Consider the following 19,252-nt stretch of genomic DNA (forward strand, 5'->3'; position numbering starts at 1 on the left):
AAGCATTCAGTTCAGTTCAGTTCAGTGCAGTCACTCAGTCATGTTCGACTCTTTGCGACCCCATGAATTGCAGCACGCCAGGCCTCCCTGTCCATTACCAACTCTTGGAGTTCACTCAGACTCACATTCATCGAGTCAGTGATGCCATCCAGCCATCTCATCCTCCGTCGTCCCCTTCTCCTCCTGCCCCCACTCCCTCCCAGCATCAAAGTCTTTTCCAATGAGTCAACTCTTCGCATGAGGTGGTCAAAGTACAGGAGTTTCAGCTTTAGCATCATTCCTTCCAAAGAAATCCCAGAGCTGATCTCCTTCAGAATGGACTGGTTGGATCTCCTTGCAGATCAAGGGACTCTCAAGAGTCTTCTCCAACACTACAGTTCAAAAGCATCAATTCTTCGGTGCTCAGCCATCTTCACAGTCCAATTCTCACATCCATACATGACCACAGGAAAAACCATAGCCTTGACTAGTGGGAACTTTGTTGGCAAAGTAATGTCTCTGCTTTTGAATATGCTATCTAGGTTGGACATAACATTCCTTCCAAGGAGTAAGCATTAACAAAAATAATAAAACAAGTGTGGGATCTTTACTTCCAATTTACAACTTTACTTCTAAGGACTGATTAGAATGATGGTGCTGACATTTAAGGTGAGTGAGGAGAATACTAATGAATTCCAGCAAGCAAGAGGTGAAAGGTGACTTGCATTTGGCATTCTAGAGCAAGTGAGCCTGACATGCTGGTGCTGGTGATGATATAACTAAACTGGAGGGATTTCAGGTTTTAGTACAAGTCCACATTCTAAAATTCTAAAATCAATAACACTGTAAGTTTATGTCTAATTAATTTGGTGACAAACATTGACATAAGGCTACTTCTAATGTTTATTTTTTAATCAGTCTATCTGAATATTCATGCAGATATATCAGTATTGTGTTGAATATCTGATTATTTGTGCAGAAATAATAATGTGTTGATGACAAATGCTTCACACACTTCATTGGTTTACTCCAAATATTTAATGGATGTGCCTTTTAAATGAAAAAGAAAAAAAATTTGATTACTTACAAGTCCTGGGAGTTTTAGATAAAAGATTGTAGCTGGCAAATGACAAGTCCTAAGTAAGGACAGAGACAGATTTCAGGTGATATCCTAGAAGGACAGAATTTCTAGAAACTGTTAGAGGCAGATTAGCACTTGGTCAAAAGCGTGGACTCTGGGGTCTTCCAGTGATTGTTCAGTGTGAGGAATTTGCCTGCCAGTGTAGGGGACGCAGTTTCGATCCCTGATCCAGGAAGATCCCACAAACCTAGGAGCCACTGAGCCCGTGTGCCACACTATTGAGCCTGTGCTCTAGACCGTGGGAACTACAACTACTGAGCTCCTGCCATGCAACTACTGAGGCTCCCGAATCTAAAGCCCGTGTTCCTTAACAACAGAAGACACCGCAATGAGAAGCCCTCGAACCGCAGGAGAGCAGCCCCGCTTGCTACAACTAGAGACAAGCTCACACAGCAGGGAAAACCCAGCAGAGCCTAAAATAAATAAATAAATATAAATTATGTTTTTAAAAAGGCATGGACTCTGGATCCAGTTGCCTAGGGTTGAATCCAGGCTTTCCCCAACTTTGTAACTGACCAAGGAATTGGTTTTTCAGCTGTGAAATGGGGATAATAATATTCCCTTCAACAGAAGGTTATTATGACAACTATTGAGGTTACTAATTCTAAAGCACATGATATAGTGCTTAACTAGCACGTGTTAACACTTTAAATGTTTAAGATCTATATATATTGAGAGTAGTTCTGGAGAGAATGACAGAGTGCTGGGTATTAACATTAAGATGCAAGAAGGAAAAGGACCCTGTGCCAGTTGAGAGTATTGGAGAGAGGCAAGACTGGTACAATCTGATGACCTTGAGGGTTTGAGGGAAGATGGAGTGTGAGTGCTCCGCCACCACGAGGAACACGGAAGATGCCCCCTCATGGCTCTGCTACTGGAAAGCAAAGTCCTCAGGTGACAACCAGGTTCCTAAATGGTGCAGAGAACCTACATAGAAGAAAACATGTTTGTAAAGTTATTTCTCAATATTTATTCATTTCAATGTTGTCTTTTCATCTTAATTCAGTTATATTGAAAAGCCATTCTGGGAATCAGTGCTGATGTATCGCCAACTCCTCATCAATCAGAGGAAAAGGAGAAAAATAAGAGCAAAGAGATGTGTGTCTCATATTGTTTGTTCAATTTATAGAACTGCCATTTATTTTTAAATGATGTGTTTCCTATAGTATTAATATCAAACATGGTAAAGAATTCACCTACAATGCAGGAGACCCAGGTTCAATCTCTGGGTCGGGAAGATCCTCTGGAGAAGAAAATGGCAACCCACTCCAGTATTCTTGCCTGGAGAATTCCATGGACAGAATAACCTAGCAGGTTACGGTCTATGGGGTCAAAAAGAGTCATTCATGACTGAGCAAAAAAACCATACTTCTCTTTTATGAAATTTTGCCAAAACATAAAATTGTCCCTGCATCTGCTGCTGCTGTTTGTGAAGTCCTTAGCTGGCAAAGTTATTCTTTGGCAAGCATTTGTGGTTTCCTTGGATTTTTTTCACCAATTTTATTGTTTCTGAAACCCAAGTTTCCAGGAACCATTAGTCTTCTCAATAGCAAAGGTGGTATTTTAGCAGGTACGCCTTTAGAGCCTTAAAATAAACCACAGCATCCTCTGATCAATTCCAAATATTTAAAATAGTAAAATTTCTTCCAATAGACGTATATGTCCAAGAAATCAACCACATAGAAAAAGCAATATCCAATGTCTGCTATGAAAAGAAAAGAGTCATCTTGCATTTTTCTATGTTTTCTTTTTTGCTACCTTCAAAACTTATTAGAGGAACCTAGGTTATTTGCTGCTCTCATGTTTGGCCAATTAAGGATAACTAGCCTTGTGTTGAGATAAGGTAAAAATTGGAGGCTCTTCCTAAACCCTCTAAAATTCTTGCAGTATCTGACTCTTCCTTTTATGCTCATACATCTTGAGAAAGTGATCTGTCTCAAACAAAGATAAGATTAGACAATAATCATATTTCTCAGAGGCAGTAATCGTATTTCTCATTCTATCCTTCTAATACCAAGGACTTAATTTGGAGGCAAATTTTGGTTATCTTGCATTATCCAAAGTTTTCAGTCCCTATTTGCAGATTTTGAAACTCTCAGGCATTCTTAAAAATCCATTCAATAAATTCTCTCCCCAATGACTAATAGTGATGATGACCTCAGCACCACTCCTTTCTTCTACATCTAATTTATTTATACAAGTAATAGATTAACTTCTTGGCTAGCTGCATACAAAATTGCTGCAGAGCCTTGGATGTATTTGAAACAAGACACCTTGAAGATGTAAGTAGGCAGTTATTTCAACGATGTAATTAATCCACTTAGGCCTCAGGTTGTGGATTTCATAAATACTATGTCTCTCACATATATGTATTATTATTAAAGTGCATGCTTATTTTAATTAATAAAATATGCATTTATGTAAAAGCATTATTGAATTCATAATTGTTTTTCTCCAACATGTATTTTTCTTAACCAGTTGATACTAAAAGTACAGCACTACTTTTTAAAAAATTGTAGATTAAAAAATTATTGAAATGGAGTGTTCAGAAATAGAAAGTTATAGAACAAAAAACCACTACAATATTGTAAAGTAATTAGCCTCCAATTAAAATAAATAAATTAAAAAAAAGTTATAGAACAATTGCTGTCATTTGCCTCAGTGTTGGTTGGAATTAGAGCAAATTTATCAGTTGGCATCAAGGCTGTGAATAATCCATCAATAACACATTTCAAAGACAAAAAAGACCATCATTAATATATAGGTTCTCTTGCAGAACTGGCAGTGTCTCTCATTGGTCACTACTGTAACATTTCTTCTTTTGTTACTGATGTAATTGATGCTTACCTGAACGTCACAGATCCCCATGTTTACAACCTTTGAAGCTGCTGTTTATTTTTCTTCAGCTCTAAAGCTCTTCATTTATGTTTTTACTCTTCATTTTTGACACATTCCAACCTATTTAAGTATCAGTCTTGAAGAATGACTCTTCAGTATTACATCTGCACTTGTAAAAAAAAACAGAAACACGCTAGTCATAGTAATTAAAAATTCAAAAGTGAGTTTTAAAGACAACTGTCCTTTGACATGCAAGAAATTTATTTTGATTACTATATTTTAAACTTGTTTATCACAGAACCTTAGCAATACTTTTTAGATATTTTCAGGCTTTAGACAGATTTATTATACTTTGTATATCAAGTAATCTGATGTTTACTAACAATACTAAATAGCTGTGTACTTTTTACTTGTTATTTTTTCACCTTATTTCAATACCTAGTACAGTTCCTTGTTCTTTGTAAGCACCTAAGGCTATTTTTAAGCAAATAATGACTTTATTTTCATCCATCAAACAATTGTGTACTGCTTTTTTGCATTAAAAATCTGCCTCCTTTTGAAACAGACATAGAGAATAAACTTATGGACATGGGGAGAGGGGATGAGAGGGTAAGATGTATGGAAAAAGTAACATGGAAACTTACATTACCATATGCAAAATAGATAGCCAATGGGAAATTGCTGGATGGCTCAGGAAACTTAAACAGGGGTTCTGTTTCAATCTAGAGGGGTGGGATGGGGCTGGAGAAGGGAGGGAGGTTCAAAAGGGTATACCTATGGCTGATTCATGTTGAGGTTTGACAGAAAACAAAATTCTGTAAAGCAATTATCCTTCAATAAAAAAATAAATTTAAAAAATCTGTCTCCTTTTACATTTGGTTTTCTAAAGTAGAAGATTGTTAGTAATCAATGTTTAGGAAAAATCCAGATTTGGCTATTGATAGTGTTTGTCTAATCCCCAAATTTTATATTTAATGAGAAAAATGCTAGAACACATATACTTCCATAATACAGAGTGGAAATGGACATTCATGGGGTGATAGCTCAGAGATTTATTATCTGGATTATGAATGTCTAGTAGTTTTTAGAAACATGTGCCTTCTTTTATCTGTAAAATCTACATATACTACGGAGTCCAGAGTGAGATTTTAAAGCCAGGTTCTCTGGGTTTAAACCCATCCCTACCATTTCCTAGCTTCAACCTTGGTTAAGTCACTACCCTTTTGTATATCTTAGTTGCTTACCTATAAAATGAAAATGATAATAGGTGTTCTCATTGAGGTCTTGTGTAAAAATTAAGATGATTTAAACAAATCTGTAGGTGTTGGAGATCAAAGAGCCAGTAAACAAACAACTATTGCATTGGAATTGCTTGTTTCAATTTTACAAATTTTATCAGTGGAAAGAATTTTATTAGGATGTTTTATCTGAGACACTTTCAGAATATGCCTTTGTAAGACTGATTAGCTAAAGTCATACAATCAAGCATTTTAACCAAAAAGACTTCTTGGCTATTGTACACAGTGATGGGAAATAATATAATGTCTTATAATAAATTTCAAAAAACCAATAGCATTTCTCAGAAATAAAAAAGTGTAGACTATATTCCCAGGTATTACATAGCAACTGACATTTATATTTTATTCTGTCCACAGACACAACAGTTTCAAGGTATGTACTCAATTATATCTAATGGCAAAGGGTGATCTTTCATCAGGTTCTAAGGACAATACAAAACTAAGCAGAATAAACAATTTTAAGAGAAGAATTTTAAGAGAAGAATAGATAAGGTTTCTGCTCTGACTCATCTTTGTTAAATTTATGAGGCAGGTAAAATCTACTTTGGAGTCTCCCATTTGCCCTGTCTTTACTTCCTACCATCTCCTAGGAACCCCATCTCCTTCCTATGAGCTGCTAAACAGTAACTACTGACTGAATGAAAGCATGAACAATGAAACATACCATTCTCACACAGCTTCCCCTTTGAGATGGCAGTAGTTGAAGGCACAAGAGAAATTTTAGTACAGAGACAAGTACTTTGTAAAAAGGATAAAGTGCTAAGAGTGACATTTCAAGAAGGGAAGATTTATTCAGTTGGGAAAACTTCCTGGTGTCCCTCAATTAGCCCAAAGTAAAGGTCCTCTTATTGAGAAGAGTTCCTTCTCCATTTCCATGCAAAATCGATGTTGAGCAAGTCTTATAATGAACCTGCTGTCCAGCTTTTTTTTCTATCCACATACTAGCCTGAGTCTGCTGGCTAAATATTGTTGCCCACCTGGCCCAAGTATTAAATAGTTTTCCCAGTAGTCATGTACGGATGTGAGAGTTGGACCATAAAGAAAGCCGAGCATCGAAAAATTGATGCTTTTTTTTTATTAATTTATCTTTTATTGAAGGATAATTGCTTTACAGAATTTTGCTGTTTTCTATCAAACCTCAACATGAACAGTGATGTTGGAGAAGACTCTTGAGAGTCACTTGAACTGCAAGAAATCAATCCTAAAAGAATCCTAAAAGAAATCAGTCCTAAATGTTCATTGGAAGGACTGGTGCTGAAGCTGAAATGCCAAAACTTTGGCCACCTGATGTGAAGAACTGACTCGTTGGAAAAGACCCTGATGCTGGGAAAGATTGAAGGCAAGAGGAGAAGGGGACAACAGAGGATGAGATGGTTGAATGGCATCACTGACTTGATGGGCATGAGTTTGAGCAAACTCCAGGAGTTGGTGGTGGACAGGGAGGCCTGACGTGCTGCAGTCCATGGGATTGCCAAGAGTCAAACAGGACTGAGCAACTGAACTGAAGTGAACTGAAATGGGAAATGGGGAACTGATGCGAACATTTCAAAGGATGGTTGTCAAGTACTTAAGAAACACAGTTGTGGGTGGTAAAATAGACAAGAGGCTACTAAAATAATTTGTGTCTCAAAGGAGGAGAGGAAGAACTTACAATAGCAGAGGTAAGTTGAGTTCACTTCTGTGGCTCAGCTGTGTCCAACACTTTGTGACCCCTTGGACTGCAGCACCCCAGGCCTCCCTGTCCATCACCAACTCCCGGAGTTCACTCAAACTCATGTCCATCGAGTCTGTGATGCCATCCAACCATCTTGTCCTCTGTCATCCTCCTCTCTTCCTGTCCCCAATCCCTCCCAGCATCAGGGTCTTTTCCATTGAGTCAGTTCTTTGCATCGGGTGGCCAAAGTATTGGAGTTTAAACTTCAGCATCAGTCCTTCCAATGAAGATTCAGGACTGATTTCATTTAGGATGGACCGGTTGGATCTCCTTGTAGTCCAAGGGACTCTCAAGAGTCTTTTCCAACATCACAGTTCAAAAGTATCAATTCTTTGGCATTCAACTTTCTTTATAGTCCAACTCTCACATCTGTAGATGACTACTGGAAAAACCATAGCTTTGACTAGACAAAGCTTTGTTGGAAAAGTAATGTCTCTGCTTTTTAATATGCTGTCTAATTGGTCATAATTTCTTCCAAGGAGCAAACGTCTTTTAATTTCATGGTTGTAGTCACCATCTGCAGTCATTTTGGAGCCCCTCAAAACAAAGTCTGCCACTTTTCCCTCTGTTTCCCCATCTGTTTGCCATGAAATGATGGGACCAGATGCCATGATCTTAGTTTTCTGAAAGTTGAGCTTTAAGCCAACTTTTTCACTCTCCTCTTTCACTTATATCAAGAGGCTCTTTAGTTCTTCTTCATTTTCAGGCATAAGAGTAGTGTCATCTGCACATCTGAGGTTATTGATATTTCTCCCAGCAATCTTGATTCTGGCTGTGCTTCAGCCAGCCCAGCATTTCTCATGATGTACTCTGCATATGTTGGCAATTTGATCTCTGGTTCCTCTGCAAGAGAATACCAGAAAAACATCTATTTTACTTTATTGACTATCAGTTCAGTCGCTCAGTCGTGTCCGAGTCTTTGCGACCCCATGAATCACACCACACCAGGCCTCCCTGTCCATCACCAACTCCCGGAGTTCACTCAGACTCACGTACATCGAGTCTGTGGTGCCATCCAGCCATCTCATCCTCTGTCATCCCCTTCTCATCCTGTCCCCAATCCCTCCTAGCCTCAGGTCTTTTCCAATGAGTCAACTCTTCACATGAGGTGGTCAAAGTACTGGAGTTTCAGCTTTAGCATCATTCCTTCCGAAGAAATCCCAGGACTGATCTTCAGAATGGACTGGTTGGATCTCCTTGCAGTCCAAGGGACTCTCAAGAGTCTTTTCCAACACCACAGTTCAAAAGCATCAATTCTTCGGCGCTCAGCCTTCTTCACAGTCCAACTGTCACATCCATACATGACCACTGGAAAAACCATAGCCTTGACTAGACAGACCTTTGTTGGCAAAGGAATGTCTCTCCTTTTGAACATGCTATGTAGGTTGGTCATAACTTTCCTTCCAAGGAGTAAGCATCTTTTAATTTCATGGCTGCAGTCACTATCTGCAGTGATTTTGGAGCCCAAAAAAATAAAGTCTGACATTGTTTCCACTGTTTCCCCATCTATTTCCCATGAAGTGATGGTACCGGATGCCATGATCTTCATTTTCTGAATGTTGAGCTTTAAGCCAACTTTTTCACTCTCCTCTTTCACTTTCATCAAGAGGCTTTTGAGTTCCTCTTCACTTTCTTTCATAAGGGTGGTGTCCTCTGCATATCTGAAATTATTGATCTTTCTCCCGGCAATCTTGATTCCAGCTTGTGTTTCTTCCAGCCCAGTGTTTCTCATGATGTACTCTGCATAGAAGTTAAATAAGCAGGGTGACAATATACAGCCTTGATGTAATCCTTTTCCTATTTGGAACCAGTCTGTTGTCCCATGTCCAGTTCTAACTGTTGCTTCCTGACCTGCATACAGATTTCTCAAGAGGCAGGTCAGGTGGTCTGGTATTCCCATCTCTTTCAGAATTTCCCACAGTTTATTGTGATCCACATAGTCAAAGGCTTTGGTATAGTCAATAAAGCAGAAATAGATGTTTTTCTGGAACTCTCTTGCTTTTTCCATGATCCAGCAGATGTTGGCAACTTGATCTCTGGTTCCTCTGCCTTTTCTAGAACCAGCTTGAACATCAGGACGTTCACGGTTCACATATTGCAGAAGCCTGGCTTGGAGAATTTTGAGCATTACTTTACTAGCGTTTGAGATGAGTGCAATTGTGTGGTAGTTTGAGCATTCTTTGGCATTGCCTTTCTTTGGGATTGGAATGAAAACTGACCTTTTCTAGGCCTGTAGCCACCGCTGGGTTTTCCAAATTTGCTGGCATATTGAGTGCAGCACTTTCACAGCATCATCTTTCAGGATTTGAAATAGCTCAACTGGAATTCCATCACCTCCACTAGCTTTGTTCGTAGTGATTCTTTCCAAGGCCCACTTGACTTCACATTCCAGGATGTCCGGCTTTAGGTCAGTGATCACACCATCGTGATTATCTGGGTCATGAAGATCTTTTTTGTACAGTTCTTCTGTGTATTCTTGCCACCTCTTCTTGATATCTTCTGCTTCTGTTACTTTCATACCATTTCTGTCCTTTATCGAGCCCATCTTTGCATGAAATGTTCCCTTGGTATCTCTAATTTTCTTGAAGAGAACTCTAGTCTTTCCCATTCTGTTGTTTTCCTCTATTTCTTTGCATTGATTGCTGAGGAAAACTTTCTTATCTCTTCTTGTTATTCTTTGGAACTCTGCATTCAGATGCTTATATCTTTCCTTTTCTCCATTGCTTTTCACTTTTCTTTTCACAGCTATTTGTAAGGCCTCCCCAGAGCGCCATTTTGCTTTTTTGCATTTCTTTTCCCTGGGGATGGTCTTGATCCCTGTCCCCTTACAATGTCACGAACCTCATTCCATAGTTCATCAGGCACTCTATCTATCAGATCTAGGCCCTTAAATCTATTTGTCACTTACACTGTATAATCATAAGGGATTTGATTTAGGTCATATGTCAAAGCCTTTGACTGTGTGGATCACAATAAATGGTGGAAAATTCTTCAAGAGATGGGAATATCAGACCACCTGACCTGTCTCTTGAGAAACCTATATGCAGGTCAGGAATCAACAGTTAGAACTGGACATGGAACAACAGACTGGTTACAAATAGGAAAAAGAGTACGTCAAGGCTATATATTGTCACCATGCTTATTTAACTTATATGCAGAGTACATCATGAGAAACACTGGGCTGGAGGAAGCACAAGCTGGAATCAAGATTGCTGGGAGAAATATCAATAACCTCAGATATGCAGATGACACCACCCTTATGGTAGAAAGTGAAGAGGAACTAAGAAGCCTCTTGATGAAAGTGAAAGAGGAGAGTGAAAAAGTTGGCTTAAAGCTCAACATTCAGATAACTAAGATCATGGTATCTGATCCCATCACTTCATGGGAAATAGATGGGGAAACAGTGGAAACAATGTCAGACTTTATTTTTCTGGGCTCCAAAATCACTGCAGATGGTGACTGCGCCATGAAATTAAAAGACGCTTACTCCTTGGAAGAAAAGCTATGACCAACCTAGATAGCATATTCAAAAGCAGAGACATTACTTTGCCAACAAAGGTTCGTCTAGTCAAGGCTATGGTTTTTCCGGTGGTCATGTATGGGTGTGAGAGTTGGACTGTGAAGAAAGCTGAGCGCGGAAGAATTGATGCTTTTGAACTGTAGTGTTGGAGAAGACTCTTGAGAGTCCCTTGGACTGCAAGAAGATCCAACCAGTCCATTCTAAAGGAGATCAGCCCTGGGATTTCTTTGGAAGGAATGATGCTAAAGCTGAAACTCCAGTACTTTGGCCACCTCATGCGAAGAATTGACTCATTGGAAAAGACTCTGATGCTGGGAGGGATTGGAGGCAGGAGGAGAAGGGGATGACAGAGGATGAGATGGCTGGATGGCACCACAGACTCGATGGACGTGAGTTTGAGTGAACTCCGGGAGTTGGTGATGGACATGGAGACCTGGCGTGGTGCGATTCATAGGGTCAAAAAAAGTCGGACATGACTGAGTGACTGAATTGAACTGAACTGTACTCTGCATATAAGTTAAATAAGCAGGGTGACAATATACAGCCTTGATGTACTCCTTTCCCAATTTGGAACCAGTCTGCTGTTCCATGTCCAGTTCTAACTGTTGCTTGTTGACTTGCATACAGATTTCTCATGAGGAAGGTCAGGTGATCTGGTATTCCCATCTCTCAAAGAATTTTCCACAATTTTTTTTGATCCACATAGTCAAAGGCTTTGGTGTAGTCAATAAAGAAGAAGTAGATGTTTTTCTGGAACTCTCTTGCTTTTTCAATGATTTCCAACAGATGTTGGCAATTTGATCTCTGGTTCCTCTGCCTTTTCTAAAACCAGCTTGAACATCTGGAAGTTCGGTTCACATACTGTTGAAATCTGGCTTGAAGAATTTTGAGCATTAGTTTACTAGTGTGTGAGATGAGTGCAATTGTGTGATAGTTTGAGCATTCTTTGGCATTGGTTTTCTTTGGGACTGGAATGAAAACTGCCCTTTTCCAGTCCTGTGGCCACTGCTGAGTTTTCCAAATTTGCTGGCATATTGAGTGCAGCCCTTGAACAGCATCATCTTTTAGGATTTGAGGTAGCTCAACTGGAATTCCACCACTGCCACTGGCTTTGTTCATAGTGATGGTTTATAAGGCCCACTTGACTTTGCATTCCAGGATGTCTGGCTCTAGGTGAATGATCACACCATCGTGATTATCTGGGTTGTGAGATCTTTTTTGTATGCTTACTGAGTAGCAGATATATCCTAAGCTTTATGGCAGGTTGTATAGCAGGCTATCACATATACCCCTATGCCCATAAAAACACCAGTATGCTGAGGAATCCCACATGATCATATCAGGCACAATTTTCTTCCTGAGCTAAAAGTATGCAGGCTAACCTACTCAGTGAAGAACCTCAGTTTTATGTTCTTCTACCCAATCCCAACTTAATCCATCATCATCCCCTCAAATGTACCTTTTGTCCTACATACTGTATCTTTCTTTATGGCAAGCTAAACACCTGGGAATCATCCTTGATTCCTGCTTCCATTATGCACCCCAAATCTTTACATCCTCTTTAAATTCTGTATGTTATATTGTCTTTAATTTGTATGTTAAATTGTCTTTAAATTCTGTATGTTATATTGTCAGATAATGGGGGGGGCGGGCAAGGTTACTGAATAAGAGTGGGGTGAAAACAAGTTAGGTTTGAGAATTGAGAGTGAAGAAAAAGTAGCACTACCCAGAAGAATTCGGTTGACCATTAACTGAGTAATTGTTTTCATGCACATCTTTAATATGTTTCATTTTTATATCAAGGTATTTTCACTACTTTTATCCTTAATGGCAGATTATGCTTTAATTTTTAAGTATTAAACATAATGTAAAGGAAAAAATTCTTCATCACTTATTTGTTTTGTAGAGTTGCTTCCTATTTGCTTTAAAGGATCAAAGGTAACTTTTCTCCTCAGACTTGAAATACTTTAATGGGGTGGCTCAGAATGGTACCACTCAGGTGGTAAAGAATCTGCCTGCAATGCAAGAGACTGGGGTTCAATTCCTGGGTCAGGAAGATCCCCTAGAAAAGGGAATGGCTACCCACCAAGTATTCTTTTTTTTTCTTTCTGTAGACAAACACATCATTTTTCCTTTTTATTTTAGATGAGGGATACAATTACAATAAATCTCCTACATAGAAACAAGTTTTGTTCTAAGAGCATATTCATAAATCCAATTTGTTTAGGTCCGATGAAGTTAGCCTAGGTACCCAACTAACATAATCGTTTATATAGTACTGTAATGTAATAGGTTTATAATACTTTCCACAGAAATAATACAAAGAAGGCAAACAAACAAAGCACAAAAAATTAAGAAAATATTTTTAATCTTATAATACAGTACCTTGAAAAGTACATTAATACAGTACCACAGCCACTCCAGTATTTTTGCCTGGAAAATTCCATGGACAGCAGAGCCTGGTGGGCTACAGTCCATGGGGTCCCAAAAAGTTGGACAAAACTGAGTGATTAACACTTTACAGTCTTTAGTCTGCCTCTGCAATTCTCTAATTTCCTGTTGATACCCGGAGGGCAAAATTCTGTGTCCAGAAAGGATTTTACCAGCAGAACTGCCTGGCCCTCCGCTCCCAATTGTCCCATCAGATAGTTAGACAGTTGCCTCCGCTTGACATTCTTTGCTTCATTTAGTTGCTGTTACAAAGAGATAATTTAGTTTCAGAAGCGAATCAGACAGGGCCCTTCCATGGGTTGCCACTAGTCCAGCAGCACTGAACCCTGCTATCGGGTTTTGAGGTCTGTTGCTGCAGTTTTGGAATTTGTAATAATTTTATCTTTGAATTGTATTTTGTATGTGAAGTTGGAAGGGACCATGGAGCATGTGCGGGGTCTTGGAACCTGGAATCACATTACCTGTGATTGTCTCCCATTATATCCCTTTCTCCCTGGGAGGGGTTTTCATCCACCTGCTCCTCACACCCTGGCTCTTTGGGCCCAGTCCAGGGTCTCCTTCCTTACTCTGACCTACTACCACCGCCATTCCTTTTCCACCCTGCGCGAGGACCGGAGGTGACGTCAGGAAGGCTGTGGTCAGGTGCGCACTCCAGCAGTCTCACTGTAGGCATGCATGGCAGGTGTTATTCCATCTCAGGTTGGTAGGGCCACAGCACGTTCCAGTAGAGACTCAGTGGGCCAAGCCCCTCACCTACCCCAATTCATGCATTGTGTGGGTCCTGATGTGGAGGCTGCAGTCCCAGGGGGTTGTCTGTCTGTCTTTGGTTGAGGCGGCAGGCCCAGGAGAAGGGTAGATGCCTGGCTCAGCTTCCTCACCCCAAACAGAGCCTGGACTATTGTTTCAGTGGTTGGTGAGAGGGGGAGCCTGGCAGTGGGTGGGCCACTGAGTTGCAGAACAGGGTCTTCAGGCACCTATGAAGACCTGCACTTGACCTGTTAATGTCTCCATGTCCAAGAGAGTGAGGCATTCCACAGTAAAAATCAAATATCTTGGCAAGTCGAGAGAAACTGCAGAGAATGGGAAAAACTTGTGAATGTGAGGGCACTATTTTTCATATTTCTGAACAAAGATCTCCAGATTGTTATTTTGTTCCAGATCCTGCAAATTGTGCAGCCAGTCTTATAAATAGGCAATAGGTAACATTATTGCCAAATACAGAATGAGGCTATTTTGGAACAGTTGAATTAAAATAGATTTCTTGGATGTGAAAATTGTGTTTTGATAATGTAAAAGGGCACAGAGTAATATGTTTTGCCAAAAAACTTTTTAATTATGATCCACAAAAGTAAGTTTCTTTTCATCAGTCACACCTTACACTACAGGGATTACTTGTGAGGAATTTATAATGGGCAAAGTTTATTGGCTGGCTTTCTAAAGCACCCTAGGTGTTACCTTTTCAGACAACATGAAGGCTGAGGTCCATTGAGAGGTGACTTTTTAAATGTGCCATTGTTGCATGTGATTATCCTTTGCAAGGAAGAAGTTCACAGGTGTAAAGCGCCAGGCATTTAAATTAAATTTCTTCAATTATTCAGATAATGTGATTTCTGAATAACCATAGTAGATTTGCTTAAAGTTAACTACCTATGAGATTTAGATACAGAGAAATAATTATATAAACACAAAAGGAATAAATTTCAGAATTTTAAAAATTCTTTTAATTTCTTTACATAAAAAATGGAAAATAGATGTAATATGAGGAAGTTTTAAAAAGCACTATTCAAGTATGCAGTTTTATTTATTTAACTTTCAGAACTGAACCATTTTTTCCAAAGGGCAGGAAAAAAGCAAGCATCCAACTGCAGAACCATGACCAGTAATCTTTCCCAACCTGATACCCTGCAGTTCTGCTATGAGAATGTGAACAGATCTTGTATTAAATCTTCCTACTCACCTGCATCTCGGGTGATTCTGTACACAGTGTTTGGCTTTGGGTCTTTATTGGCTATCTTTGGAAACTTCTTGGTGATGATGTCAGTTCTTCACTTCAAGCAGCTTCATTCGCCAGCCAATTTCTTGATCGCCTCTCTGGCCTGCGCAGACTTTCTGGTGGGAGTGACCGTGATGCCCTTCAGCATGGTCAGGTCCGTGGAGAGCTGCTGGTACTTTGGAGCCCGATTTTGTGCCCTTCACAGTTCCTGTGATGTGGCATTTTGTTACTCTTCTCTCTTCCACTTGTGCTTCATCTCCATCGACAGGTACGTTGCTGTTACTGACCCCCTGGTCTATCCCACCAAGTTCACGGTGTCTGTGTCAGGAGTATGCATCAGCATCTCCTGGATCCTGCCCATTGTGTACAGCGGAGCTGTGTTCTACACAGGTGTCAGTGACGATGGGATGGAGGAATTAGTAAGTGCTCTCAACTGTATAGGCGGTTGTCAAATTGTTGTAAATCAAGAATGGGTTTTGATAAGTGTTCTGATATTTTTTATACCTTCCCTCATTATGGTAATTCTTTATGGTAAGATTTTTATTGTAGCTAAACAACAAGCTCTAAAAATTGAAAATACTGGCAGCAAAGCAGAATCAGAGAGCTACAAATTCAGAGTGGCCAAGAGAGAGAGAAAAGCAGCTAAAACCCTGGGGGTCACAGTAGTAGCATTTATGATTTCATGGTTACCATATACAATTGATATATTAATTGATGCCTTTATGGGTTTCATAACCCCGGCCTATATTTATGAGATTTGCTGTTGGGGTGCCTATTATAACTCAGCCATGAACCCTTTGATTTATGCTTTATTTTACCCTTGGTTTAGGAAAGCCATGAAAGTCATTTTAACTGGGGGATTTTTTAATGATAGTTCATCAACCATTAGTTTATTTTCAGAATGAATGAGAGCACTAAGTTGAAAATTTAGGACTATTTTTAATATTATGAATTTATGGTGAAATTAGACACAAAAAATGAATAAAGCCTTTCAAAATTGGGGAAATATTTATTTTTTTCAAGTTAGCCAGGAACAAAGTTGCAGGCAGGTGTTTTAATCATAAGATGTAAATATATTTACATTGTAGAGATATTTATTGCACTAAATAATAAATGATAAAGCGCTTTACCTGTGTCACCTGTCTCAACACTCTGCACATGCTCTTACCACATGCACTTGTCTCTTTCCATTTCATTGAATCCTGAATCTCATTTTTCATTGTCAAATCTGTAATAATTTTCTGATTTATGCTCAACTTTCATAGAGCTTTCAATGGTTCTTTTTTCTCAGTCTTTTGCAACATTATATTATGTTACTAGGGTTTTCATGACAAAGTGTCAACAGATGGAGTAGTTTAATCAACAGAAATTATTTTCTCCTAGTTTTAGAGGTTAGAATTCCAAGATCAATGTGTCAGTAGTTTGTTTCTTATGAGGACCCCTCTCCTTGGACTGCAGATGGCTGTCTTCTCTCTGTGTTCTCTCATGGTCCTTGCTACATGAGAGTCTGCATCCTAATCTCCTTTTCTAAGAATACCAGTCATGTTGGATTAGGGCTCATCCTTAAGAACTCATTTTAATTTAATTACCTTTTCAAAGATCTTGTCTCCAAATACAGTTATACTGCTTAATACTGGGAATTAGGACTTCAACATGTGAATTAGGGGTGAGGGGACCTGATTCAGCCCGTATCAGACAGTCCAGGCTCAGTAACATTACATAAGGCTTCCTAGATGGCGCTAGTGATAAAGAACCCACCTGCCAGTGCAGGAGATGTAAGACGCAGGTTCAGTTCCTTGCTTTGGAAGATCCCTTGGAGAAGGGCATGGCAACTCACTCCAGTATTCATGCTGGAAAATCCCATGGACAGAGGAGCCCCGCAGGTGGGCTACAATTCTTAGGGTATCAAAGAGTGGGACACAACTGAAGGGACTTAACACACACACACACAAGTGTCTGTACCTCTATCTCCTCTGTACCTTCCTGGAGCTTTTGGAGCAGCAGGTAAGACTTTCCTGCTTAATAGCTGGGTAGAATCTTGGAATGTTCACTTGCAGTATTGTGGAAGTGGTAATTCTGCTTTGGAATCAGATATAAGTTACAGATATAAGTTACGCAGATGTAGAAAACTGTGGAAAAATTGTACCACAAAAAGACTGGCATAATGATCATTCAGTTCAGTTCAGTCGCTCAGGCGTGTCCAACTCTTGGCGACCCCATGAATTACAGCACGCCAGGCCTTCCTGTCTATCACCAACTCTGGGAGTTCACTCAGACTCATGTCCATCAAGTCAGTGATGCCGTCCAGTCATCTCATCCTCTGTCATCCCCTTCTCCTCCTGCCCCCAATCCCTCCCAGCATCAGAGTCTCTTCCAATGAGTCAACTCTTCACATGAGGTGGCCAAAGTATTGGAGTTTCAGCTTCAGCATCAGTCTTTCCAATGAACACCCAGGACTGATCTCCTTTAGGAGAGGCTGGTTGGATCTCCTTGCAGTCCAAGGGACTCTCAAGAGTCTTCTCCAACACCACAGTTCAAAAGCATCAATTCTTCAGCGCTCAGCCTTCTTCACAGTCCAACTCTCACATCCATACATGACCACTGGAAAAACCATAGCCTTGACTAGACGGACCTTTGTTGGCAAAGTAATGTCTCTGCTTTTGAATATGCTATCTAGGCTGGTCATAACTTTCCTTCCAAGGAGTAAGCGTCTTTTAATTTCATGGCTGCAATCATCATCATTAGCTAATGTAAAATCTGCATGTGAAAGCAATTATCACTAACAGTGACAATTTATGCACCAATTTTTCTCACTTGAAGGTAAAGTGTAATTCACATCCCCATTTATTCTCAGCAGTTTTCTCACATAAATGTAGTCTGTATTTACTTCTCTGGGATATTGTAGGGTCAAGAATTTTATGCTTTTTACAAAATTTTTATATTAATGAGAGTACAAACAGTGCATGCTGTAAGTTTACATGTTGATCTCTGGAATATTTTACATTATTGATTCAATAAGAGATTTTGGAATGCATTTCTGGAATATTTTGTATAATGAAACTAAGTTGTAATAAAGTACTGGAATGTAAGCCTTTTTCTTTTGGATTGTTCTGTGCTGTCATTTCAGTTAAAATGGTTGAAGTTATTTTTCTCATTGGTTTTCACCAAGTCTTTTTATTGTTATCAAACAAATACTGAACAGTAATTATATGCAAATACCTGTGTCAAGGATGGCTAAGGATTTAAAAAATATACTTTGTCTAGTATTTTCCTCAAGGGAAATAATTTTTGTAGGTAATATGGACAATGCATTTTCAATTATATTTTTGAGGCTTAGAAGAGTACCATAGATGTTAAATCCTGTAAGCAGAGGACTAGTTGCCATTACCAGACTGGTACTTGGTATTGGTCTTTCCTGTAACATTGTTTTCTCACCCACATATGGTCCCATGGCTTTAATTTGTTAGAAATTATTAATGAGGACTTAAAATATTGTTAAAGAGACCTTATTTTTGAGTAGAAAGAACTTTTGAGGTGTCTTCAAGCATGTTTCAACTTGTATAGGCAGATTGGAGTGTGAAAGCTATTTTGGATTGTGGGATTAATTTCCTTAAGTGGAAGACTGGGCTTGGGAAAAGAGAAAGACAATCTACAAAGAATAGATGAGTGGCCTGGTAACAATAAATACATTTTCATGCTATCACTTCCTATCCTTAATAAATTAGATTAGCTGTAGCAGATTTTTAAGAAAAGACATAATCTATTTTTAGAGTATAGAGGACAATAGAAAAAATTAAGTGAAAGAGTTGGATCATATTATAGTTCAAAGAAGAAGGGGAAGACAGAGGATGAGATGGTTGGATGGCATCACCGACTCAATGGACATGGGTTTGGGTGGACTCTGGGAGTTGGTGATGGACAGGGAGGCCTGGCGTGCTGCAGTTCATGGGGTCGCAGAGCCGGACACGACTGAGTGACTGAACTGAACTGATAGTTCCATTCAATAAATGTCACAGAGAATTGCACTGTTACTAAATTAAATTATAGATAATGTATATGATGAGACCAAAGGAAAATTAAACTTTTTAAAGTTTATCCTATGGGTAAGCAAAATATTATATTGTTACAAATGACACCAAAATCTCAATGTAATTCTAAATATGAAATTCACTTGAACATGAAGTGAGTATGTGGAATACAACAAAAGAAAATAAGAGAGCAGATTCTGTCATACACTTCATGATAGTCTTTTCTCAATATGACTATCCCAGATATGCCCATCATGGCTTTCTAATAAAAACTTACAATGCCTTGATGG

General features: G+C 39.2%; 1 protein-coding gene across 1 annotated transcript; it reads left to right on the plus strand.

The window, feature by feature from the left end:
* The first annotated feature begins 14,813 nt into the window (after positions 1-14,813).
* LOC102391208 (trace amine-associated receptor 8-like) lies at positions 14,814-15,839 on the plus strand. The gene has a single exon (XM_006059318.4). It carries the CDS (start codon positions 14,814-14,816, stop codon positions 15,837-15,839), a length of 1,026 nt encoding a protein of 341 aa, XP_006059380.4.
* The last annotated feature ends 3,413 nt before the right edge of the window (positions 15,840-19,252 follow it).

Source organism: Bubalus bubalis, chromosome 10 (assembly GCF_019923935.1).
Source record: "Bubalus bubalis isolate 160015118507 breed Murrah chromosome 10, NDDB_SH_1, whole genome shotgun sequence".
Lineage (NCBI taxonomy): Eukaryota > Metazoa > Chordata > Mammalia > Artiodactyla > Bovidae > Bubalus > Bubalus bubalis.